Source organism: Adiantum capillus-veneris, chromosome 25 (genome assembly GCF_014529385.1).
Source record: "Adiantum capillus-veneris isolate H3 chromosome 25, ASM1452938v2, whole genome shotgun sequence".
Classification (NCBI taxonomy): Eukaryota; Viridiplantae; Streptophyta; class Polypodiopsida; order Polypodiales; family Pteridaceae; genus Adiantum; species Adiantum capillus-veneris.
In genome coordinates, this window is record NC_140955.1 from 125,808,849 (window position 1) to 125,835,357 (window position 26,509).

A 26,509-nucleotide genomic window follows, 5' to 3' on the forward strand; every position below is an offset into this window, starting at 1 on the left:
TGGAGACCCATAGGGCTCTATGGAAAAATCTGGTAGGGCTGGGGAAAAATATTCCCAGCCTGCAGGAGCCTATGTGGCCAAGGAAGAGCCAAAACCCAAGGCTACACCTGGCAAGGAAATCCCGACTGATTTCTGTTTGGTAATGTGCTGAATTTCTCTTTGGTATCATGGGGGCAACATGTTTACTATTCAACAAACTGCCTATTCCCCTCCACAATTATTTGGTTTAACAAGTGCATGAAGTGAAACCGCAAGGACCTGTTATAGTTGGGGCTCTGCTGCACAAAGTTAATTTCTTGCTTCTTGTTGTGTGTGACTGTAAACTTGCACTTCATTTTTAATAGCATTTTACTTTCAATGCCAAGTTTTTTTGCATTGTTGGTTGAATTTCATACATGTCTTTCTTAACTTTGCTTCGCAATGCAATATTTAGTCCACAGGGTGCAAAAATGTTGTGTTCTGTGTTGCTTGAAGTCGACATAGTTTATCTTTGCTTTTTTGAATTTAGCTGCGTAACTCTTTAGTTATGCGCTTGCTCTTTTATTTTCTTGGTTTATTGTCCAACTCATGTTACAAGAATCTCATTGATTGAGACTTATTTTGTTCAGCTAGTTTCTAATTTCTTGGGACACAAGCTACGACTCCCAGAGAATGGGATGAAGAGGAGTGTCCACACAGCTTCTTTCTTCATCAGAGCACATTCAAACAAGAACAATGGCAACTTATCGCATGATCTGTTAGAGAGTGGTGAGCATTTTCTGGATGATCTGAGTGACTGGATTTCAAAGAAACTTGCCCAGACAGCTCGTCCTCATCTGCCTGAGAACTTTGACCTTCTTGACTGGATTCCCAGTGGATTACATAGCAGAATTCATTCAGCCGAAAGAGCAGTAAGAATCTGTTCTAACTGCTGCAAGTTTTCCTCCCTCCACCTTTTATAATTGGTGAGTTGTTATTGAATCAAAGATGGCTTGAAGGGAAGGCCACATGCACAAAGAAACCCATAGGTCTCATCACCTATGAAGTTTGAGGGAAGCATAGCTACCATGATAAAAAGAGTGTGCAACCCTTGGGAGGGCTTGTTTTTCAACAAAAAACATGACATTCAAACAGAGATAAAATCTGCCAAAGCAATAGACCATGACTTTAGGCACTGTCACCTTGCATTCCTGACTGGTGTAGAAAACAAAGGCATCACCTAAAAGGAAACTATGCCAAAGGTCCCACCATGAGAGAAAAGCAAAGAACTTATCCCTCATGTCATGATTTTCTATGGACCATTCATGTGTAAATACCAATTGGAAAGGAGAGAGGTGATGCTTTGATGGTCTTGAGCTATGTCATGGGAAAATGGTAGAGACTGATTGAAAAGGACTTGAGCTATGTCATGGGAAAATGGTAGAGACTAATTGAAAAGGACTGCAAACAAAGAGGACTTTATGCAACAAGACACTACTATCTTCATTGATGTAAATAAGTGTTTCTAGAGACAAGAGTTAGGAGAAGATTTTGGGCTTGAATGACTAGGAGAGATTTATTTCAATCAAAGGGATTTTTACCTACTGTAAAGGGTTTTGCTTACATGAAGTGGGGGCCTTGCATAAAGCTTCACAATGTGAGCTTGATATCAAAACCTCCCTTTTAAGTGAAACTTCTGACAACTTCCACAGAACAAGGGTTTGTGACGACAAGCTTGCTTGAGCAATGAGGTAGTCTCTCTCTTTATGACACAAGATGTGAGATCTCTTCTAAGCTCTCTTACAACAACAAGGAGACTGACACGTGGGAGGATAGACAACTGTTGTCACCTGCGAAGAAGTTCTGACATAGGCATTCTCCATACAAAAGAAAATCTTTTATCAAATAAACATCTCCATACAAAAGAAAATCTTTTATTAACATAAACATCTCAAGGGTACAACCTCAAGATAAAATGTACAAAAGCCGATCACCCCCAAAAATTCCAAAAGTATACAACGAATGATCAAGAGTGTTCCTCACAGGGCTGAAGTATGGTCACAAATGGTCTTGGTTACTTAACTATACATATCATCATAATGCTCACAACCAGTATTGGGCACGCTCGAATAGATGGTACTTGTTGCATGCTATGCAGCATGATGCTTTTTCTTGTAAAATGTGGATGGACTGTGATACTATTTTATTAGGTCATGTTCCAGTGTGGCTTGGTTGGCATGAGTACATGCGATGAATCTCTAGTGCGCAAGCGGTCAGTACTCATCAATAATATCTCTCTTACTCATGACATATTTCAGCAGCAAGTGTCATGTTATTGACGGTCTTCATTTGCACGTATTAGATGATGTAGATTGTGCTTGGTATCATTTTGTCATGGGTATCCAACATGTGATATGTGAATATGGTAACTATTACATGGGGACTAATCATCAGCAAGTACAACATGCCAAGCAGGTATTGGGTGAGCTACTGAATGTAGGCGATTGAATTCTGTTGAGTTGGACTCAATGGCTGACGCTCATGATTGTCAGCTGATAATAATTCTTGCAAGCTTCGTAAATGAAAACATTGGGGTCGTTGTAAGCCTAAGGGGGATAAGCCTTAAGGGTTGTTCATTTAAAGGTTTTCTCAAGATTTTACATCACTTCTGACATCAAGATTGCATTAAACATGCTAAGAAGCCTGCTGACGGCAATTGGATGGCCTCCAAACTTGAATTGGAGCAACTATGCATTGATCACTTTGCTTCTCTTTCTACACCAAATGCACCCACATGTGAAATGATTGATGCTTGGAATAAATTGTTAAGCCTTGTGCATCCCATAATTGATCCTTTTGATGCTCATTCTCTGGAAAGACCTATCACAGAGGAGGAATTGCATTTATAAACTGAGTCGATGGAATCCTCCAGGATGGGATGGCTTAACTGTGGAATTTTTCCTTGCATTTTGGGAAGAGTTGAAGATATTCTATTATCCATCAATAAATCAAGCACGAGATGATGGGTAGTTACCTGAGTCTTGGGAAGAGGGCATCATCAAGTTATAGAAGCTATGTGAGTCACTGACAGATTACTCTTATGCTGGTAGCTTATAAGTTAGTCACCAAATTTCTTGCCCTACGCTTGACACCTGTTCTTCATTCAGGCTGCATCAAGCTCAGTATGGTTTTATTCCTCATCGGTAGATCAATGATAAGTGGCCAATGTATTTTTTGGTATAGAATATGCCAAAAATACAAATCAAGATATTTTCTTGTGGCAAATTGATGTAGACAAAGATTCTGATTCTGTGCTTTGGGATTTTATCTCCCACACTATGGCAGAGCTCAGACTATGGCCTAAGTTGCAAAATGCCATTTATTAATTATCTGAAGATATTGATGTTGCATGTATTTTGGGGTTTTTTTTTACCTCATTCGTTCATGGTCTTTGGGAAATCAGTTTGGCAAGGATGTCCCTCGTTCAATGCTTTATGCTATTTCAACTCCCCCCTTGCTATGTTAACTTGACCATCTAACAACCACAAGTCAACTTCATGGATTGTAACTCAATGAAGGATCTACTTTGTGGTGCAAGCATATGCAGATGATTCTTTTTTCCTTCCTCGAGATGATCAAAATGATCTCAAATATATTATGCAAGCCTTAGAAATGTTTGCATTGGTAGCAAGCTTCTTGGTTTGAATGAAAAGCAATGGCATTCTATACTTTGACTAGGACAAATCCTAGATTCTAACACTATTTCAAGGCATATGGGATACCCTATCGGCTGGAATATTATGCTTAAACATATGAGACGATGGGTATTGAACAAGTTGAGGGTGAAGTATGATTATTGGAAGCTCTCCACCTTGCTCTTGCATGTTCGACTCAAAATTGTGCAATCTACCATTTTTTTCTACCTTTGATCATCTGGACCAAATCTGATATTCAAAGTTTTATGCCTCTTGCCATGGAGTTCTTATGGAAAAACAAGCGCCATAAAGAAAGGGATTTGGTTGCTTGCCATGAACAAGGTTTGCTCACTAGAATCGCATGGTGGCCTCAATGTGCTGAACATTCGTAAACATGCTTTGGCTTGCCAAATCTCTATTCTTCAAGGTTTTATGAAAGGTCAGCAACCTTGGACTAAAATGTAGTGGCTTTGGGAATAAATCCTCGCACCAATGCATTTGGAGATTGGATATTCACAGTAAGGGCTGGATTTTGGATCATTTTCATGGTTCAGTCCTAGCTTGCTCTTCTACTACTGGACTAGTACAAATTGAAAGGAAGCTTTAGTTCCATCTAGATGGAGTGGCAGAGAAGAACCAGACGGTAATTCTCTTAGAGATGAAAATATACATTGGGGCAAGGTATTTGACTTGCTCGTAGCTATGGTAGAGCCTCCTAAACAGTTTCTTGCTGCCAGAGGTATATCTAGAGTGGATTATAAGGGTAATGTGATGTCGTTCCCTCTTGCCCAAAGGACCCATGGACTGGGGCATTATCATCGGTCCCTACAGTATAGAATTCAGCAAATGCTATAACCTTTTCAACCAGGTCCTCCATTGCAAACAGAAAAAAGATTGAGAGGTTGGTGCATCCCGTATTGGGATAAAAAGTATCCTCTGTATGATATGACAGCCAAATGCATGTATTAATTGTTGCAACCCGAGCCTTGGCTTGAAGCACATGCAAATTCTTTTTGGCATCGTACAGATTCTGTCACCATAAGGAAAAGAAGGCTCTCAGAAATATGGAACAACAAGATGCCATTAAAAGAAAGGGTCTTCCTATGAAGATGTCTCCTTGGCATTCTTCCTTCGGGCTCATCACTCTTAAAACGAAGAATAGCTTTAGCTTCTTGTCATTGTTGTCGAGTAGCAGTTGAGACTTCTCCATATCCTCTGGTTTTGTTTTTTTTTGAAGCAATTGATTCATCGGGTTTCATCTTCTCTCCGGCTCAGATTTCCATCTCCTGTCTTTGGAAAAATGCTATGGATGTTTGGATCACTTACTATGTGGTTGAAGCCTCATATGATCTTCTTCGCTTGGGTTCGAATTTTGCTTCTCTGGATATTAGGTAAATTACAAAATGCTGCAATTTTCGAGTCTTCCACTTTTGAACATTACACTTACTTTTGAAGGTTGTTGTATCAATCCTTATCTGACAGCGTTGTCACTCAACTGACTCAAGGATTGCATAGACCTCAGTTAGTTTTATTTGTAGAATATTTTGGATAATTGCTGAACCGCATCTTTAATTCAGCAACTTTGTACATTGATCTTATAAATTACCATTAAAAGAAACGGCTGTTTCTTTGGAGATGTATGGTTGGTGAACTGGCTGTGAGAAAGACATTAACTCAGCCTCACTCGTTTGGCAGAGTACTTGAGATGCAAGCGGTACAAGGAGACAATTTCTCATCTTCTGTGGCATTGCATCACGTCTCAAGATTTTTTGGATATCCTTTCTTTTCGATTTCGGGCCCACCTTCCCTTGCAATACTTTGGAAAGTATTCTTGGATTTTCAGATGCTTTCCCTCGTGCTAGACACTCACTCCACGTTTTCACATTGGGTTAGATATTGCGCTTTTGGTCTATTTGGGAGCAGCACAATTGAGCTTACTTGGCATTAGTGCTTTTCATCTCTATCGATGCTTATGTCACTTGCTGCAACAATCCCTTTTTGATTGTTGCTGAATTGGAGATCTTCATGTAGCCCTACTGCAAGTGTTTTATCACCGTTTCTGGTTTAATGCCCCCTCAGATTCACCACTTTGTAACGGATTGGTCTCAAAGGTCATTTTGGCCTTTTGAAGACGTTAATATATCATTTCATTTCATTTCTTCTTGCATTAATATCTCAATAGATAATTAATTTACCAAAAAAAGGTGTGTGTGTGTCTCTCCTATTTTGCACCTTTTTTTGGAGCCTGATGACATTGGTGGGGATGTTGTGGTATTTAGTCATTACTATACAGTATGGAGCTGATGGTCATATTGTCTTGTGAATGACCACTAAAGCCTTTAACTTCGAGATCTTTTTAACAGGGTATTTCGGGTTTTCCCTAGATTCACAGGTATAAGGAACTGATAAAGGTTTATGCACTGGCTTGCATGCTTTTTTTATGCATTACATTCAGCTATTGACTTCATGTACCTTTCTGTCAACTGTAGCAGGGGTAGAGAGTAATAAACTATCTTGTCTGCCTTATCTTTGGCATTAACTATTGTTCAACCATTGACGGCTGCTTCATATTGGTTGTTGGGTTCTTGCCTCTGTAACTTGACTTGCAATTTGAACAGGCAACAGTTTTTGTACGTGAGTGCTTACTACTGGTTATATTTTCTTTCATATTTGCTAGAGTTGGAAGATTTTGTCACTGGCTGAGTAGGTAAGTTAGAGCCACTCTTCTAATCTTCATTCTTTGATTTTGTTCATCATTTTCATTGTTACTATATCATTCTTTTGGTACAGGATCCATCATTCAAGACTTTACAAAGGGAAAAAAACACCAGACTTTGATTACAAAGGCACAGCTTATAGTGCAATGGAGGACCCGTTGAGGGCAGGACTTTTACTTTGGCAGCTAACTCACATGTAAATTACACCTCTATCTGCAAATTTAACATTAGCAGTCCGTCCATGTTCTATAATTTGAACAGTATGTTTTACCATGCATTTTTTACTTACTGAGTCTGCATAAGATCTGCTACAGTCCCATGCTGTCAGGCTTGTTTGATGACAAAGCAGTTGCACAGGCATCAGGAATAGCTTGAAGTTTGATTTGGTTAGAGCCATAAGAACAAAATGGGCGTTTGGTAGTGAGATGAGTACAAAGATGTGTATAATATTAGGGACCGCTCACTACTGCTGCTGGCACGCTCGCCATCGCTACCCCCTGCCCTGCGCTGCCCTAAACCAGCCAAGCTTGCCTCAGCTTCCCCCCCCCCCCCCCCGGGCCCGCGTCCCCCAACGCTCTCTGGGCTACTCCCCTTAGCTCGTCTTTGGTGGTGTTTCCCAAAGGCATCCACTCTGCCTTGTCGCTCCACCTTGCTCTCATTGATGCCCTCGATCCACCTTTGTTCGCCATCACAGTAGCAGACACAGATGGAGGATTCTGCTCCTCCATAGAGGGACTCAACTAAATCCTTCTTGCCCGACTCCGCGGAACCCACCATCTGACTTGCTCTGCTGACAGAGCAAGCGAGCTTAGAGGCAGAGGTGGTGCGCCTTTAGGCCACCTCTGTTATCTGCAAGATCATCGGCATGTGACCTAGCAGAAGGGAGGTGTGTGATCTCCTTCAGGCCCGCCTTTCATCTTCTTGGACGCGGCTACTATTAGATTGAGTTTGAGACTTCCGAGATGGCGTCCAAGGTCATTGTGCTGAGCCCCTTGGCCATCCGAGCAGCAAGAGCTCATTTTCGACAATGGCGCCATGGCTTTGATCCGGCTACCGATGCTCTTGTCGAGGAGGAAAACCTACCCATTTTAGTATGCTTCCCAGGCTTGAGGAGAGAGTACCTCCCGCTACTTTCCAGAATATGTTCCGAGATTGGGACCGTCTTGGAGAATGGACCTCCATTGACAGCTAGGAGGCCTCTTGGTAGTGCTTTTTCCACGAGCCGCCTGGTGCAGGAGGAGCAACCTTTTCCGCGGATGCCCTTTGTAGTGCAGATGTCACCTTTTGCAGCAGTCCCTCATGGGCTGACTAGTTTCGACATCCGTCGTCGGTGGGACTTCTTCGCTTACAATTTCATACGATTCCTTGGCGACTCTTCTCCAGACCTTCAGGCTGCTTACTTTAGAGTTCACGTACTTTTTCTAGGAGCTAGAGGGGCAAAAGCCCTGGACAGAGTGGTTGGTTTCTCCTTCCCATTGTGTAGCAGGGATCAGACTGAGTGGACCTTGGATTCCGTGATGGACTAGCTTCAAGTTCACGCTCTCGAGTTCTTTCACCACACAGGAGACTTGGGAGTGACGAATTTTTTTTTTCCGAGAAAAAGATCCTTCTATTAGTTAATGAAAACTGCCCATAGGGCTACAACCACCTCTGCAAGAGAGGGCTACAACAAGCATGATGGGGAGACTCTCCCAATGAAAAAACAACATATATACAATGGGGCTAAATCAAGAGATGGGAGGAGGGAAAAGCCACACAGGTGGACAGTAGTTCCATCTGAGCACCCCCTGGACTATGGTGTAGAAAGGCCCAGGGCGCCAGAGTCGAAGGAAAGCCTCCCGGCGCTCCCGCATGCGGTCGGAGCTGCCCTGTAGTCCCTCAAGCTGTCCTCTGAGAGTATGGATCAGCTCTAGCCAAAAGTCACGAACAGTCTCTGCTGGTGGCACAGGGCGAGCCTCAAAGATGCGGAAACAGCGGGCCCGCCAGATGAACCAAAGTGTCAGGCCACTGATGAGCTTCCAACACTCCTCTCTCTCACTGCACCACACCGGTGGAGTAAGCTCTGTAGCAGGCTGGAGTGTAGGTCGCCCCCCCTGTATCACTATCATCCTGCTGGTGGAAGATAGCTCAAACTGAAGTGCTGGGCCCGTGAGGGTGGACCAAGCCGCTGCCCCCCAAGTGTACTGGCGAGCTGTGGAGAGAGCAGGCATCAGCCGAAGAACTCGTAGCCACACCTGCTGGGCCGAGGGACAGTCCCAAAGACAGTGACGCTGACTCTCCACCAAATGGTCACAAGGTATACATGTGGCCGAGAGACCACTATGCACAAGCCAGCTCCCTACTGCTGTGGCTCTATGTGCGACCAGCCACTGAAACAAGGTGACTCGCCTCGGCTGTCTGGAGTCCCACAGCCTCTGCCAAAAAGCTGCCAAGAACTCGACTGTGAGGCCCTCCTCCTGCCAATGACGTGCTGCAGCGGGGCGGGCCTCTCTCTGTGCTGCAAGTATATGACGTCCAAGCCGAACAGTGTACTGAAAGAAGGGGACTCCTGGGCGGTCTGCAGAAGAGACGGGGTCCCTCCATAGCCACTCACCAGGATCCCACTGTACTCGTGCCAGTGGACAACACTCCCAAGCCCATAGCCTTCAGTGTCCTGTCTCAAGAGCTGCTGGGTCAAGGTCTATGACGCAAGTCCTCCCACAGATACCCACAACTCGGATCCTCTGGAAACAGCACTCTGCTACCTGCGGGGCCTCTACTGCAACTCGTTGTAATCGTCCCCCACCCTGAAGCTCGAAGAACAGGGCTTGGACAGTCTCTGAGCAAGCCTTGACTGAAATGAGAACCTCTAGTCGTGTGAAGGCTCCCATCCATCGGGGTGCTACTGGCTCGAGAGGCGTGAGCCACTCAACTGGAACTGACTCTGAGATGTCCTGACACATGCTCTGCACCCCTCTCATGCCCTGTAGCTGGACAGCCTGCACCTCCTCTTACAAACCTGTGAACTCTAGCCAGTCACCTAGAGAGCGCGCTGGACCAGCTGCCATGGGACCCCAAGAAACATGAGGCCGACTCCCAACCAAGTGGCCTCTCTGAGTGCTAACCATGGGGTTCCAGACGAGGGCTGCCGTAGGCGCTCCTCCGTGCACGTCGGCTATCTCTGCTCTAGTCCACGCCGTAAGAGCTCCCAAGATCGAAGCAAACTCACAGCAAATCGGTCCTCCAGTCTGCTGCTCAAACCAACTCGGCGCAGCTCTGTAAAGATCCATCTGGTCGAAGGTTGCCAAGGGCCTCCTGACTGAGGCACCCTGGCACGAAGCCTCTGCAACAAGAACTCCTTCCAGGGCTCCTCGCCTGGAAGAAGTCCTCTGACGACGAACTTCCCAAGAAGGGCTCTGCTCTGCTGTGCTGGATCAATGATCCCAAGCCCTCCCTGAGAACAGGGAAGTGTGATGACCGACCAAGCCACCTTGGCTCGGGCAATCTGAGTGTCGCGACCTGACCAAAGGAAGTTCCTGATCAGCCTCTCTACGTGGCTGATACAAGAACTCGAGAAGATCCAGCAAGAAGTGATGTACCACATAGTCGCCAACAACACCTGGTTGGCAACTACTACTCTACCAGCCAGCGAAAGTCGTGATGAGCTCCAATGTAATAGCTTTCTCCTGATGGACAGGAGAAGAGGAGCAATCTGCTGCTCGGGGGACTAGTCCAAACCAACCTGACAACCCAAGTACCGAACTGCAGTCCCTGGAGGAATCGACCTGAAACCCTCTCCTGGCATCCAATCTGGCACAGGAGCACTGCCAACCGAGAAAGCCACTGTCTTTCTCCAGTTGATCAGTGCGCCTGATGCACAGCAGAAGGTCTCCAAAGCCTGCTCACATCTGTGTAAATTGGCCTCCTGGCCCTCTAAGTACAAGGCCGAGTCGTCGGCAAACTTAGCGTCCAGAAGCTCATCTCCCCGTATAGGGAGTGCTAAGCCCCTCAGACCAACCTGCTGTGACACCAAAAATCTGCTCATCGCCTCCACATAGAACAGAAAGAGGAAGGGGGCAAGAGGACACCCCTGTCTGACCGATCGTGTGAGCATGAAGCTCTCACCTCTACCTCCTGCCAAAAGCACCTGACTGTGAGCTTGTCTGTACAGAGCTGACATCCCTCTGATCCAAGCATCTGAGAAGCCCATCCTGCGTAGCGTGCCCTCTAGAAAGTCCCAGTCGACTCTGTGGTATGCCTTCTCAAAATCGAGAAGAAGAATCACAAGGTCCTCCCCACGAAGTCGTGCCAGGGGAGAAGCCTCCCAGAAGGTGAAGATGTTGTCAAGGATACTGCGTTCCTTGACAAAACCTGTCTGAGTCCCATGTATAAGGCTCTCCAAAAGTGGTTGAATCCTCAAACTCAGAGCCTTGGCAAGAATTTTGTAGGCTGAGTTTAGGATTGTGATGGGGCGCCACTGTCGAATCTCATCCAAGGAGCCACCCTCCTGTGGAATGAGGTAAATCAGGCCCTCACTCATGCTATCTGGCATCATTCCTGTGTGCAGAATGTACTGAAAGGCACTACAAAGATCTGGGCCAAGCAGGTCCCAGTACTCCAAGAAGAAGCTGGGAGTCAGCCCATCCTCACCTGGACAGCTACCACGAGGGAGGGCCCTAAGAGCCGTGTGCAGCTCCTCAAGCTGAAGAGGTATCTCTAGCCTCTGGCGCATCTCCTCAGTCACAAGACAAGGCATCTGTGCCCAAACCTGCTCCCTGCATGCATTCTGTCTCTCTGACTGGGGCTCAGCCGACAGTAGCTCACGGTAAAAGTCAGTAGCAACTGCATGTATATCCTCGGGCTCACAAACAACTGACCCATCGGGTCTCCTCAACTGATTGACCTTGGCATGCGAGTGCCGAGGTCCCACTGTCTCAAAAAAAGCACCCGTCACTCTGTCACCCACCTGAGTCCAGTGAGATGCCTGTCGGTGAAAGGCAAACTCATGGCGCCTCTCCTCTGTGCAAGCAAGCTCCTGTCCAGCCTGCTCTAACTGGTCCTCCAACCATGGACTGTCTGGATGCTGCTCCTGCATCCTTTGTAGTGAAGCAATGCCTCGTCTGAGACGCTGCTCCTCCTCTCTCGCTGCAGCCCGTCGAGCCAGAGACTCTTGGAGAAAAAAGTGGCTAAGCTGAGCTAGGCCTAAGGCCACTCTGTCTGCAGGTAGAGCCTGGCTGTCCATGCCCTCTGTCCAGAGAGCCTCTACCCTCTCTCTGAGTGCTGAGTCCAACAAGACCCGCTCTGGGATGCGAAGCATCGTGCTCCCACTCCTCTGCCTGTCTGCCACTGTGAGGATCATTGGTGCATGGTCCGAGAAGGATGTCCCTGCCAGGATGCCCACTGAGCCCCCCAAGTCACTGAAGTGATCACTAGTGTAGAAGCGATCTATCCGCGATAGATTCACTCCTCCCACTCTACTGTCCGACCGAGAGAAGGCAAGGCTGTCTGGGGGCCTCACAAAACCAGAGTGCTTCCAAACATTCGAAACCCTCAGAGTCATACAAAACCTCTCCCAAGCTGCCAGCTCAACTCCATGCACTGTAGCATGGCTGCCACCAATCCTGTCAGAAGGGTCCTCCAATATGTTGAAGTCCCCTCCTATGCACCAGTGTTCTGCCTGCGGCAGCGACTCAACTATTTGAGACCAAAACTCTGCACGAGCACTTGCCACATTGGGCGCATAGATTCAGGAAGCCCACAAGGCCACCCTGAAGCTGCATAGTAATCCACTGAGCCCTGCCTGGCACAATAATCCCTCTGTCCACAATGGCCTGCTGCAATGAGTCCGCAATAGTCATACATACCCCACCCTGGATGCCTCCAGGTCCAAAAGCAGCTGACCAAAAGGTATCATAACGTCCACGCAAAATCTGACCACATTGCCGAAGGCGGCTCTCAGACAAATGGTGCTCTTGAAGCATAAGGAGATCAATCTCTCCTCCCACAAGGCAACGCTGAAGCTCCTGAGGCAATCGGGCCCGCTGGCGCTGAAACTGGGGCCCACCTAGTCCCTGCACGTTCCACGAGACGATCCTCATGGGGAGCGAGAGAGAACAGATGTTGCCGCAACAGCAAGACGGGCTATCTTCGAGGTTGGCTTGGATGGGGAGTAATCCGCATCCGAGCGTCCTCTAGATAGTTGGGAGTGACGAATTGATATAGACTCTGTGGCCGTTGGCCAAGGTTTGTGTGACTCCACGAGATAGAGCAGGATGTAGGCACATTGTGGTACACTTTTTTGTTGACATACAGAGTACACCCTGCTATGTATATGTACATGAGGACTCCTAGACAGAGGAGGTAGCTCTATGGAGTGCACGTTCTTCCTGGGCTTGGGTTGGACAATCACTACAATCACGCCTATCTTGGGGTCGCTCGGATGCGGATTACTCCCCATCCAAGCCGGCCTTGAAGATAGCGTGGTTGGTTGCTGTTGCAACATTTGGTTTTTCTCACTGATCTGAGGATTGTCTCATGGAATGTGCAGGGATTAAGTGGATCGTAGTTTCAGCGTCAGCGGGGTCGCTTGCGTAAGGAGATTCAGAGATGCCTAGTGGGTGGTATGATTGATATACTTATGCTCCAGAAGCATCATCTTTGTGAGAGCCGCATTCGGCGTTGTGATGAGATTCTGTGTGGTCGCTATGAGAGCTTTTGGTCAATTGCTTTTGGGCCTAGAGGCATCCAGGGAGGTGTATGTATGACTGTAGCGCGGATAATGCGTCGTGCTCTCTACAGTGTGGGTGCCCCTCAGTGCAATGAGCGTGACAATCTCACTCAAACAAATGAAAACTCTCTCATACAGAATGAAACACAGAAACAACGGATAACAACACAGAAACAATGGATAACAACAGAGACACAACAGTGGACCAGAACATGTGGACTCGACTAGCTCAAAGAACCATGTACAGACTCTGACGTGGCAGCACACTCCGCTCCAGCCCAGGACTCACAGGTACAAATGGGGTGTCGAGGCTCAGATGTGCAGGGATGGTGAAGCAGTGCTCTGTGTAAGACCTCCTCTAGACGACTACGTGCCAGATAAGATAGAACTGCCCCCCAAAACACGACTACTCATATGTACAACCATAAGAGCCACCAACGGCCCATAAATGTCCAGCCAGCTAAGTCTATCTCCGAACTGAGTGGTGGTGGTGACCTGGCCACGATGTCCACTAGACCACCGTAGGTACCCTACCACGTGTCACTCCCAGCCCAAAGGGTCCGTCCAGTGTGAACCAGACCAACTGTAGCTAACTGTCCAACTGCCTGTCCTGTGAAGTGACTGTAGCCCTGCTACAGGTTGCCCGCCACAAGACCGCTCACCGTCTCGGTGAGAGGAAGACTGAAACTTTGAAAGAAAACTTCTAGTATGCACAATGGTGAGTTCCTGGATCTGTCATCCAAGAGATAGAGTGGTGGCTACTGCTGCATCCGAAGGATCAGCTTCTGGAGGTGGGGCCATCAAATCGATTGTGGGGCCTTGCTGTATGCGAGCTCTCCTGTCAGTAAGTGTGTTTCCTGAGAAATGACCAGCCACCTGCTGCTGAGCCGATGGTAGCACCTGTCCTGTAGTGTACTGAGGACATCGAGTAACACAGCCATGCCGATGTGCTCCAGCAACTCCATCACAACAAGTCATATTTTGCATCTGATGCAATGGTGAAGACTGAAACCCCTGAGGAGGAGGATACTGTTGTTGTTGGTTGTAGTACTGAACGGGAACTGGAGTCTATGAGTAAAGTCCCATAAACTGTTGAGAAGGACCCGTTGCTGCATGCTGCACTGGTGTACCTGCTCCAGTCCACCCATATCCCATACCCATCATCGTAGGCTGCGTTGCCCTATTTTCCTGTAACAGCAATTCTCTAAATCCTTGGAGTTGATTCTGAAGGTCACTAATCACTTGAGACTTTAATTTCAGGGCATGCTGGAGTGTGAAAATAGTGGCATCCCTATCCGCGATGGCGCTTTCAGCAACCTTCAGAGCTCCCTCCATAGCTGCGTAAGTAGCTGCGTGACGCTGGTGTGTGGCTGCTAAACGCTCTGCTCCCAGCTCAATGGTGGCAATGGCTTGCCTAGACTCCTGCAATATATCCTCCGATAGCCGAAAAAATGATGTAGAGTCCGATCCTGTAGAATGTCCTCTAATAGTGTCAGGGTGAAGAGAGCTGGAGAGTGGTACAGCTGGTGGGACTGGTGTGACAAGTGGCACTGCTCGCTGTGGACTAGGAGCATGCCTCTCTGGACTAGGCGCATGCCTCTCTGTCGAAGTAGAGATGGTAGGAGTGGTTGCCGCAGGACTAGGCATAGGAGAAGAAGCAATTGCCACTGGGACATGGGAGCTAGTCACTGTGGTAGGTGTAAAAATAGCAGCAGTAGAGAGAGGAACACACACTGTAGAAGTCACAGCTGTGACATGCATAGTGTGATCTGGACCACCTGAACTTACCATCGAATCAGTAGTGACCGTATGCGAGGAACGTCGAACTGGTTGCTTCACTCGAAGCTGTTGGCTTTCGGAGACTGGCAGGGATACTAAAGATGCTACTGTGTCCTTCACTACCTTTGCCCTCTTTTTCTTTGGCTTTTCAGATAGATCCTTTGTTTGTTCAATATCTTTCCCTTTTTTCTTAGAGCTTTTACGCTGCATCGCCGCATCCACATCCATAGGACTAACAGGTATATTAATCACCCAGGCCAACATCGGAGCTGCGAAGCATTGAAAGCTAGATTGCACAGATTGCACCTGAGCTCTGAATCTTTTAGCCCGAGACTGTAAAGAGGTAAATAAAATTTGATGAAAGCCACATGGGATGGTGTCGATGAGGCAGTATAGGCCTTCGCAGTGCGAGAATATAGTAGGCACGTCACATCTGGCCTTGCCCTTGCCCTTGCCGACTTCAGGATCTCTGACCAAAAAGTAATACTTGAAAATGGACCAGAGCTGTTTATTCCTTGCATAGCCAGCATGATTCGTACTGAGTAGTTCTTTGCATGCCTCGATTGTCGCAGCTTTCCAAAGTTGGGAATAGGTGCGCGTAGCCGGTTTCACTGCAGGAAAAGTTGTCATCCCCAAGGCGTTACCTATTCGTGTAGCACTCAGTGGGTGTCCTCTGACTTGGGGAAAAGACTTGAGGAGTGCATGCACCATATCCATGGGAATATCCGAAGGCAGATCGATGTCTGCTAATGCTGACAATCCTAGCTTGTGTAGCTGGTCTTTTGATAGGACTTCTCGAAGCGACGGATGAGGCTGCTGTAGATGGAAGTTCAATGTGAACTTGGTTTGGGTCTTGGAAGAAGGAGGCCGAGGAATTGGATGACCCAGTACCTGCATGATGGCTTTTCTCTTCTTTTGGTTCTTTACAGCTTCTTCTTCATCATCCTCTTCCTCTACCTCGTTGCTCGAAGACTCGGAGTCGGAAGCAGAGCTTGATTCGGACTCCTTGTAATTTTCATCACTGTGATCAGTGGAGGACACATCAGTGAGGCCATGGCTGGATGTATCCACATCCTCTAACTCTGCAGAACTTTGGGATGTCTCAGTTGGCCTCTCTGGAGAGAGAGCTTTTTTTTCCTTACTTGCTTGCTTGTTCCAGCCATTGTAAAGAGAATTCCTGGTTGTGTCAATCTGCAGTGTGGAGTGCTAACTCTGAAAAAGCTTGAATACGCAAGAAACGAATAGCTTGTCCTTTCAAAGCGATGGAGGCAGCGGATGTGGAGTTAAAAAAAACTATGGCTGTTTTAAAGCACGCGATGGATTGAAAACGATGGGTTCTGATTGCTAATCGATGGATGCAAGCGGAATTGGGCGAGGGGTTTAGGTAGGTTAAGGGCGAGGGGATGCGTATAGGATAGGGGTGAGGGAGTAAGGGAGGTAGGGTCGAGGGATATTTAGAGGATAAGGGCGAGGGGGTTGAGGGTAGGTAAGGGCGAGGGGGAATAAGTGGATAATGGCGAGGGGGAGATAGTGGATAGGGGCGAGGGGGGAGAGAGTGGGTATGGGCGAGGGGGAAAATAGTGGATAGGGGCGAGGGGGCTGAGGGTAGGTAAGGGCGAGGGGGAAAATAGTGGATAGGGGCGAGGGGGTTGAGGGTGGGTAGGGGCGAGGGGGAGAGAGTGGGTATGGGCGAGGGGGAAAATAGTGGATAGGGGCGAGGGGGTTGAGGGTAGGTAAGGGCGAGGGGGAAAATAGTGGATAGGGGCGAGGGGGGAGAGAGTGGGTATGGGCGAGGGGGTTGAGGGTGGGTAGGGGCGAGGGGGAAAATAGTGGATAGGGGCGAGGGGGAATAAGTGGATAGGGGCGAGGGGGAGATAGTGGGTAGGGGCTAGGGGGTTGAGGGCAGGTAAGGGCGAGGGAAGTAAGGGAGGGTAGGGGCGAGGGGCTGGTATAGAGTAGGGATGAGTGTGTTTGCGGAGAGGTTAGGGACGAGGGGTTTGGGGTTGGGATAGGTAGGGCGCAACGATCACACTCGGTACAAAGTGATAAAAGTGATAGCAGAAGCAAAGAGAAGGTACAAAGTGCTAATTTTTGAGCAGCTACAAATCTCGAGCAGATAAAAGGGAGGGTAATTTTGACTCATTAGGAGATTAAGGTTCTACAGCAAAGCTGAAAGTTTAATGGCACCAAAGGTTTTTTCTGCTATTGGAATCAAAGTTCTTTGACATAAACTCTACCATATTCTTCCCCTAGACAGTATGGCATTGGGAGTCTCATCAAGTCAAGTCCTTGATTACACCTTGTTCATTATCCCAATTGCCATCTAAGCAGAGTCCGCAAGAGTCCCCGAGCAGATTCCACTTGTCAAATTGAACAAAACCACTCCGACGAGAAGCTTGACTGGAAGGACCTTAATACTTATCCGCAAATAACAAGACATAGCAGAAATTGAGACAGTAACAGAGCATCCATTCTGGTGGAAAGCTAGTCGTGAGGAGAGCAGAACTGAGACAGTAACAAAACACCCGTTCTGATGGAAAGATAGTGGGGAGAAGAGAGATGGGACATAGAACCTACAGATGGCGGGATAGTTGCAGACCCTTTACTCAGAGGAGTAATAGCACTTGATTCTGGAGCCATTTACCAGTGGCAAAGGAACGCCTTCCAAAGTGACTAACTGGACAGCCCCCTGTGGCAAAACCTCCTGTACTCTAAAGGGCCCTTGTCAAGCTGGAACCAGCTTCTTTGCTTTTTTCAAATATTTTGCCTGATAGAGTAGCACCAATGTGCCTTGCGTTATTTTTGGCTTTCTGAGGTGGCGATCATGCCACGCTTTGCGACGAAGTTGTTCCGCTTGCAGAGCACGAGAAGCTAAAAGGCGGCTTTCATCCAATAAGGTGAGACGGGAGATAGAGGCAGATTCCATGCCCCAACTTGCACGCAGACTGCCCACCCTAGGGGAACCGGAGTTGAACTCAAATGGAGCTATGGCTTCCAAACCGAAAGCGAGTTGAAAAGGCGTTTGATTCGTTGTTGCTTTGAAAGATGTGCGGTATGCCCAAAGAGTGCCGTGCACAGCCTGAGCCCACGATGCTGGATGGAGATGACATGCTTTCCTCAGTAGAGCGATCAGAACCTTGTTGGTGCTCTCGGCCTGTCCATTGGCTCTAGGGTAATAAGAGCACGACTTGCGATGAAAAATCTTGTAATTGGCTAGCAAATTTGAGATCATGTCATTGACAAAATGACTGCCTCTATCACTGGTGATCTCTAAGGGACATCCAAATCTGCATAAAATATTTTCATATAAAAATTTGGCCACTGTATTGCCGGTGCAATCTACTGTCGCTAGTACCTCTGCCCACTTTGTTGCATAGTCTGTAGCCACTAGTAGATATTTGCGATTACCTGGTTGAGCCGGGGGATATATTGGTCCCACAAAGTCCAAACCCCATCTCTCAAAAGGTAGCCACGCCATCGAGACCTGCAAAGGACGGTTGGATTGCTTACTCGGCTTCGGCCCACATCTCTGGCACACATCACAAACCTTAGAATATGCTATTGCATCTTTAAAAATGTAGGGCCACCACAGACCACTCTGTAGAATCTTCTGAGCAGTGATGTGACCAGGGTAATGGCCACCAGTGGGACCATTGTGGGCATCCTCCAGAATATCCTCCACCTCATGAGGCGAGACACAACGCTTCAGAACACCATCTGGTCCCGCTTTGTAGAGCTGGCCCCCGATCAGAGTGAAAGGCCTGGACTTCAACAGCAATCTCCTCTTTTGCAGTGGGGATGCCTTCTCTGGGTGCAGCCGAGTAGATAGAAAATGTAGGACCTCGCCGTACCATTCCGGTGTTGTATCTATTTTAAAAAGACTGCTATCTGGAAAGTCATCCGCAATCCCAGTAGCTTCTTCGCCTGTGTAAATGCGAGAGAGGTGGTCAGCCATTACATGATGCTTACCAGGACGGAGTACCACTTCAAAATCAAACTCCTGGAATAGGAGGAGCTATCTCCATACTCGACATGCAACCTATGGCTTATTAAGCAGATAGCGCAAGGCATGGTGATCAGTGATAAATGTGAAGTGGACCCCTAGCAAATAGTGACGAAATTTGTGTAGAGCATACACTATAGCCAATCCTTCCCTCTCTGTGGTGCTATAGTTTCGCTCTGCTTTGGTGAGCAGGCGACTTGCATAATGTACAGGGCGATCCAAGTTGAACTCTTTGCTAGGCTGAGTCAGCACAGCACCCACAGCCAGCAGACTGGCATCTGTATGCACATGAAAAGGTAGGGCCCAATCCGGGGCAACTAGAATAGGCGCTTCAGTGAGACGTTTTTTGAGGTATGCAAATGCTTCGGCCTCAGGTGTTGACCACTGGAAGGGAACAGCAGCACTGGTGAGCCGGGTCAATGGTTGAGCCACCTGTGCATACATACGTATAAACCTGCGATGATAGCCGGTGTGGCCCACAAAGCTCTGAACACCTTTGGGATTTATGGGAGGAGGTAACTTCAAGATAGCCACTATCTTCTCTGTGTCCGGTGCCAAACCTTGAGCAGACACCACATGGCCCAACAGTGTGCCCTCTGTGACCAAAAAATGACATTTGTTCGGATTGAGCTTCAAACGTGCCTCTCTGCACCTGAGGAAGACTGCAGAGAGCTGAGCAAGATGCTCCTTTAGATTTTCTACTGGGGTCGAACATTGAGCACCCGAGAAGGTGGAAAAGTCATCCATGAATATGCGAAGGTGATCAGTAAGCAGAGGACAAAAGATGAGATATACTATGCGATTGAAAGAAGGCGGTGCATTTTTAAGCCCAAAAGACATTCTAGTGTAGATGAAAATACCCCAGGGAGTCACAAAAGCTGTTTTGATTTGGTCGTCAGGATGTATTCCTAACTGATTGTAGCCGCTGAACCCGTCCATAAAACTATACAGTACATGGCCAGCGACATCTTCGAGGACTCTCTCAGTAAAAGGTGTCGGAAATCCATCCGGGATTGTGACCTTATTCAGAGCCCGATAGTCGACACAAACTCGAATTTTGTTGGACTGCTTCTTTGGGGCAATAACCATAGGAGACAACCATTCTGAGTGCTCTACTGGTACAATAATACCTGCTTCTTGCATTTTTTCTAACTCGATTTTGACTGCTTTTGCATACTTGGGATTCAGTTTGTAAGCACGTCCTCTGACCGGCTTAGCCCCCTCAACCAGAGGAATTGTGTGGACTCCTAGCTCTGCTGGGATTCCTTCTAAATCGTGGTAAGACCAGGCAAACACATCTTTGAAAGAGCGCACGAAAGAGATTACCAGGTCGAGTAGAGCGGGGTGATCCCATAACCAAGTGGCTAATAAGATGGGCTGATGGCTGTCAGGGCCTCCTAGGTTGACCTCTCTGACTGGGTCAGGCGGTGCAGTGGTCGAGGATGCGTCAGGTGGAGAAGATTGTGCCGCCTCTGTTAGCCTTTGGACATTATGAGCTGGCGTCTGATCAATGTTGAAATCAGTATACTCTTCCTGCAACCAACCTGATGGAAGCTCTGCAAATGGTAAATCCTCAGATACCTCAAAGTGCTCCGGCATGGGTGGAGAGTCAGATTGAGTAGAGGCTAAGGAGGGAGCTGGGGTGTTGGCCAACTCTTGCAAGGGAGACTTTTTTCCCCTTCTATGGTGGGTTATAGGCTCACCCAGGCCGACGGTTTCCATCAAGGGACCCTCTGAAGGATGGGCACCAGAGACTGGTCCACTTGGTTCTGACTCACTTGAGACTGGTCCACTTGGTTCTGGCTCACTTGGCTGACTGGGATTCTTGGTCTCAGGTGTAGCTTCAGACGTAGGATCAGGGGGATAGGGTGAATCTGTTGGTTGAAGAGAGACTACATAGCATTGCATCGAAGAGGTGGCTTCTAACCACTGCAGTAAGTCTTCATCGGACCCATCGGGAGGGACCGGCTGCTCCAAGTCAGGGCTGGACTCTACTGACAAAGAGCTATGCTGAACGACCGGATCCATACCTCCTTCGAGACGAATTTGTTGCATTGGAGAGCCAGGAGTATGTATCCACATGGCGTCGGTTCCCCAGTCGTGAAGTGCTTTCGTATGTCGCAACCATGGCCTACCAATCAGCAAGGGATAACCTCCCTCTACCAGGGGAAGATTAACTACCACAAAATCCAAGTTAAAAGTGAAATCTTGTACCTTCAGAGGCACCTTGTCGACTATGCCCACTGGGTAGACTGTTCTCTGATCAGCCAATGTAACAGTGAAAGGAGCAGGTTGGGTAGGCTTTAGACCTAAGGCCATCATAGTGAATTCGAGCATCAAATTGATTCCAGATCCTCCATCAACGATGACGCCGGATAGCTGGTGCCCAAGAATAGATACAGTGAGGCGAGGACTTTTATAATCGGTGAGGGGAGCAGATGGATAGGAAATCAAATAGGACTCTGAGGGCTGTACAGGGAGGTGCCCGCCACTAGGCCCAGCCCCCGGGTACAGAGACTGAATGACTAACAGGGTGTCACTTCTAAGTGTTGCATCAAGCCTTAGCATGTCGTATAGTGACACCTGCTGAAAAGTATTTTTCAAGATGGCTTCTGTTGTGGGCTTGGCGCCTTCGAACTGGGCTCCTTTTGTGACCTTAATCTGTTCCAAGTCAGCCACTGCTTCTAAGAAGGCTCCATCAATGTCAGATAACAAGGAAGTTGGTTTGCTCTGAGCAATTGGGAAGGACTTGTCCTATGGGTCAGGTAGACCAGAGTGAGGAAGTGGAGACCGGCGAGGTGGACCTGTGGGTAGACTGAGACCAAGAGCTGCTCTTTGTGCCAGAGTAAGGACACCAGCAGGCTTCTCCACTTGCAGAGGCTTAACCACATGAGTAGCAGGTGAAGGTTGAGGCACGGTGTTCACAGTAATCAAATTTATCTTCAGAAAGGTGAATTCGGGCTGGTTCTGAGTCGAGCCTGAAGACGTGGCTGCCCTTTGCTTGGGACAATCTTTACTGTAGTGATCCTTCGAATCAGGGCAATGACGACAAGGAGGGGACCCCTCGGGTAAAGGACACTTGCTCTGATAATGCCCATATTCTCCGCATCTGTAGCAGAGTATGGGCCGATTGGAAGGACGAAACGGGGGACGAGGTGGTTGCTGCATGGAAGTTGAGGCCGAGGTGTAGAAACTTTGGGGAACTGAGGGAGTACTGGCATGATAAAAACTGTGGGGTGCAAAGTTGTTGTGCATACCTTGCTGCATAGGGGGTGTTGTCAGCAGAGGAGGCAACTGGTTTTGATGGCCGTAGGGTGAGACCATGTTGGATGCAGGTGCTAGCCCTTGTTTGAGAGAAGGACCAAGATTTTGTTGTATTTGACGCAATCCCTTGAGGTAGTAACAATCCTTATCCTCATGTCCAGCTTTTTCACAGAAGTGGGAGTAAAACCGAAGGGGGCATTCCTGTGGTGGGTGCCTTGGAGAGCGGCATGAGCTACACCAAACCATAGCCTTAGTCTCTTGCTGACACTTGAGCTCTTCTAACTCGCGCTTAATCTATTCCAATGCCTCATTATGTGTAGGCTTCTCTTGTCTAAGAGAGAAGGACCTCTCCTCTTGAAGAGCTCGTTGTAGCTTTAGGGCTTCCAGTTCCCTACGTAAAGAAGTTAAAGGATCAGTAGGACTACCTTCCGAGAACACAGAGGGAGTATCTATTTGAGGAGAGTTGTTGAAGAGCTTCCTAGCTCCCTCTATTCTAGTAGCAGCTGCGATGAACTCGTGGAGAGTGGCATCGGGTCGGAGACTCTCTCGGAGTTTTTGCTGAGAAGTTTTGGGAAGCGCCTTCTCCACCCACTTTTTAACCATGAATTCACCGGGTTGTTGGGGAAGCTTGGCCACCAGCGACTTAGTTTTCGTCATAAGCTCCGCAAAAGTCTCCTCAGGTTTGAGCACCATGTTGGCCAACTCATCCAACACCTTCTCCTGGTAGTCACCTGGCCTGAAAGCTGCATAGAACTGTCGTCTTAAGGCTGCCCAAGTTGCAAAATGGTTCTCTGCAAATTGGCTGTACCATTTATCTGCTAGGCCATCCAGGGTGGATGGAAATAGTACCAAGTAAGCATCTTCTCTGTTCAGCCCACGTCCCCTACAGAGAGATACAAATCTTCTTGCATGGTCGTCAGCATCCTCTGAAGACAGCCCTTTGAATGTAGGGAACTTGATGTTCACCTTGGCCAAAACACTAGCTAGTGGCTCCATGATTCCTTGCTGAGTCTATTGCACAATAGCTTGTTGTAGAAGAATAGGAGAGAGCTTTTCTGGAGAAGGTGATCGCGAAGATGGGGAACCTGATGAAGGAATGGGTGATGTGATATGTGGAGGTATAGGTGATGAGGTTGAAGGATTTCTACAAGGTGTCAAAGGTCGTCTTCTGTGATAGTACTTCAGAGGGCTCAGTAGTGGGCTTTGACGCTCAACTGACCTCCTTGTATGTGTCATACTGTGACCTCCAAACCAACCAAGCTTTGGGCAAGAAAACCTTGAACTGGCTGAAGACTGGCCTAGACTCTACTAGACCAGACGAGTGTCTAGACCAGCTGGACCAGGGACGAGGAGGACTAGACGAGGGTCTAGACCAGACAAGTGACTAGACCAGCTAGACCAAGGTCGAGGGGGTCTAGACCAGAGACGAGGGCAAGCTGGACCAGGGCGAGAGGGGACCAGACTAGCAAGGCGAGAGACTTAGACTGCACAAGCGAAGCGAAGAAACCAGCTACTCAACAGAGTGAGACTTCAGTTGAGGTCCCACCGTGATCGCCAAAATGAGAGCACCTGTAGCGCGGATAATGCGTCGTGCTCTCTACAGTGTGGGTGCCCCTCAGTGCAATGAGCGTGACAATCTCACTCAAACAAATGAAAACTCTCTCATACAGAATGAAACACAGAAACAACGGATAACAACACAGAAACAATGGATAACAACAGAGACACAACAGTGGACCAGAACATGTGGACTCGACTAGCTCAAAGAACCATGTACAGACTCTGGCGTGGCAGCACACTCCGCTCCAGCCCAGGACTCACAGGTACAAATGGGGTGTCGAGGCTCAGATGTGCAGGGATGGTGAAGCAGTGCTCTGTGTAAGACCTCCTCTAGACGACTACGTGCCAGATAAGATAGAACTGCCCCCCAAAACACGACTACTCATATGTACAACCATAAGAGCCACCAACGGCCCATAAATTCCCAGCCAGCTAAGTCTATCTCCGAACTGAGTGGTGGTGGTGACCTGGCCACGATGTCCACTAGACCACTATAGGTACCCTACCACGTGTCACTCCCAGCCCAAAGGGTCCGTCCAGTGTGAACCAGACCAACTGTAGCTAACTGTCCAACTGCCTGTCCTCTGAAGTGACTGTAGCCCTGCTACAATGACTATTGCGGACTCTTGGCAGCAGGCCATAGTGGGCAAAGGTATCATTGTGCCAGGTAGGGCGCAGTGGATTACTATGCAGGTTCACGGTACCCTCAGGGGCTTCCTGAACGTTTATGCGCCTAACCATGCGAGTGCATGGGTTGAGTTTTGGTCACACATTGTGAAGTCTTTGCCCCATGCCGAGCAGTGGTGTATTGGGGGGACTTCAACATGCTGGAGGATCCCTCGGATAGGATTGGAGGCAGCCATGCTACTGTGCATGGAGATAAGTTGGCAGCTTGGGAGCCCTTATTTATGACCTTGAGGATTCAAATATTTGGCAGTATGCAGGCTTTGTGGGGCCCCCTGACAGTCTCTCTTTCTCTCATTCTGACCACAGAGTAGGGGGTGTGAATCTATCTTGGATAGATCAATTCTATGCCAGCGACCACATCTGTGACAGGGGAGGATCTGTAGGCATTTTGGCAAGGACCAGTTTTTCAGATTATGTGCCTGTGATTCTTACTTTAGTAGACAGGCAGGGAAGTGAGAGTACCTTATTGCGCATCCCTGAGAGGATTTTACTGGATACAGAGCTCAGAGAGCAGATGGTGGCGCTTTGGATAGAGAGCTCGAGCACACAGGGCACCCCAGCTCGTAGAGTGGTTACTGCTAGTAGAGTGGCCACTGGACTTGCTGAGCTTAGTCGTTTCTTCCTCGAGGAGTCTGCAACTCGTTTGGCTACAACCAAGAAGGAGGAGAAACGGCTTCAACGAGGCATTGCTTCCCTACAGCGGATGCAGGAACGCAATCCCGACAATCCTTGGATGGAGGAGCAGATGCCGTAGGCTCGACAGGAGCTGATTACCATTGAGGAGCGACGCTATGAGTTTGCTTTCCATCGTCAGGCCTCTCAGTGGACCCAGGTGGGAGACATAGTTATTGGTGAGTTCTTTGAGACTGTGGGTCCTTGCCATGCGCGCACCAATGTTTGCCAATTGAGGAGATATGATGGGTTAGTAGCCACAGAGCCTTAGGATATGCGTGCAGTTACTATTGACTTTTATTGAGAGCTTCTTTCAGTTGAGCCTCAATCAGAGAGTCAGGATGCATGCAAAGAACAGGTTTGGGCATAGATGCCTTGCCTAGTTATTGAGGAGATGCGTCAGAGACTTGAGATGCCTCTCCGGGTGGAGGAGCTTCATGAGGCCCCCAGGGCACTCCCCAGGGGCAGCTATCTAGGGGAGGATGGTTTGACTCCTAGTTTTTTCTTGGAGTACTGGGAGCTGCTTGGTCAAGATTTTTGTAGTGCTTACCAGCACATCCTGTACACTGGCAGCATGAGCGAGGGTTTGATTTACCTTATCTCCAAGGAGGGTGGTGCCTCGGATGAGATTCGACAATGGCGTCCCATCACAATTCTCAACTTAGCCTACAAAATCTTAGCTAGGGGTCCGAGTTTGAGAATTCATCTGCTATTTGAGAGCATTATACATGGGACCCAGACAGGTTTTGTCAAGGAGCGCAGTATCCTTGACAATATCTTCACCTTTTGGGAGGCTTCAGCCCTTGCACGTCTCCAAGGAGACGACCTTGTGATTCTCCTTCTTGATTTTGAGGGCATATGATAGAAGTTGACAGGGACTTCTTGGAGGGCACTCTGCGCATGATGGGCTTCTCAGATGCTTGGATTAGAGGAGTATCGACTCTCTACAGATGTGCGCACAGCCAGCTGCTCTTGGCAAGGGGAAGAGGGGAACGCTTCATGCTCATGCGTTTTGTTAGACAGGGTTGTCCTCTTGCCCCTTTCCTTTTTCTCTTACATGCTGAGGCAATAAGCAGATTTCTGACTTCACAGGAGGTTGGTTTGTGTGATTTAGAGCTCCCTATTAGAGGAGATGAGTTGCTTGACGTTGAGTTTGCTGACGACTCATGCATGTACTTGGATGGCCATTAGGCCAATCTGCACAGGTGTGAGCTGGCTCTTGAGATGTTTTGCTGTGCATTAAGGGCACTGATCAACTGGAAAAAGACTGTGGCTTTCTGGGTTGGTAGTGCTCCTATGCCGGATTGGTCACTGGGCGAGGGCTTCAGGTGGATCCCCCCAAGGACTTCTGTAGGATATCTGGGCTGTCACCCCTGTCCTCCTATCCATTAGGAGGAAGTTGCTTCATTGGAGTTCAACACGGCTCTCTTTGGTTGGTAGAGAGGTAGTGGCCAACCACGTGCTTTTG

General features: G+C 48.1%; 1 protein-coding gene across 3 annotated transcripts in view; it reads left to right on the forward strand.

Annotated features, from left to right (window-relative positions):
- LOC147425607 (mechanosensitive ion channel protein 1, mitochondrial-like) overlaps positions 1-26,509 on the forward strand; it is a 188,151-nt gene that overhangs the window by 67,254 nt on the left and 94,388 nt on the right. For 2 of the 3 annotated variants that reach the window (XM_086499757.1, XM_086499758.1), the window contains 3 exons: positions 609-890; positions 6,272-6,360; positions 6,444-6,566. In XM_086499757.1, the coding sequence (XP_086355883.1) occupies positions 609-890; positions 6,272-6,360; positions 6,444-6,566 (494 nt within the window). The remainder of the gene's footprint in view (positions 1-608; positions 891-6,271; positions 6,361-6,443; positions 6,567-26,509) is intronic. The other variant, XM_086499759.1, reaches the window with a different exon arrangement.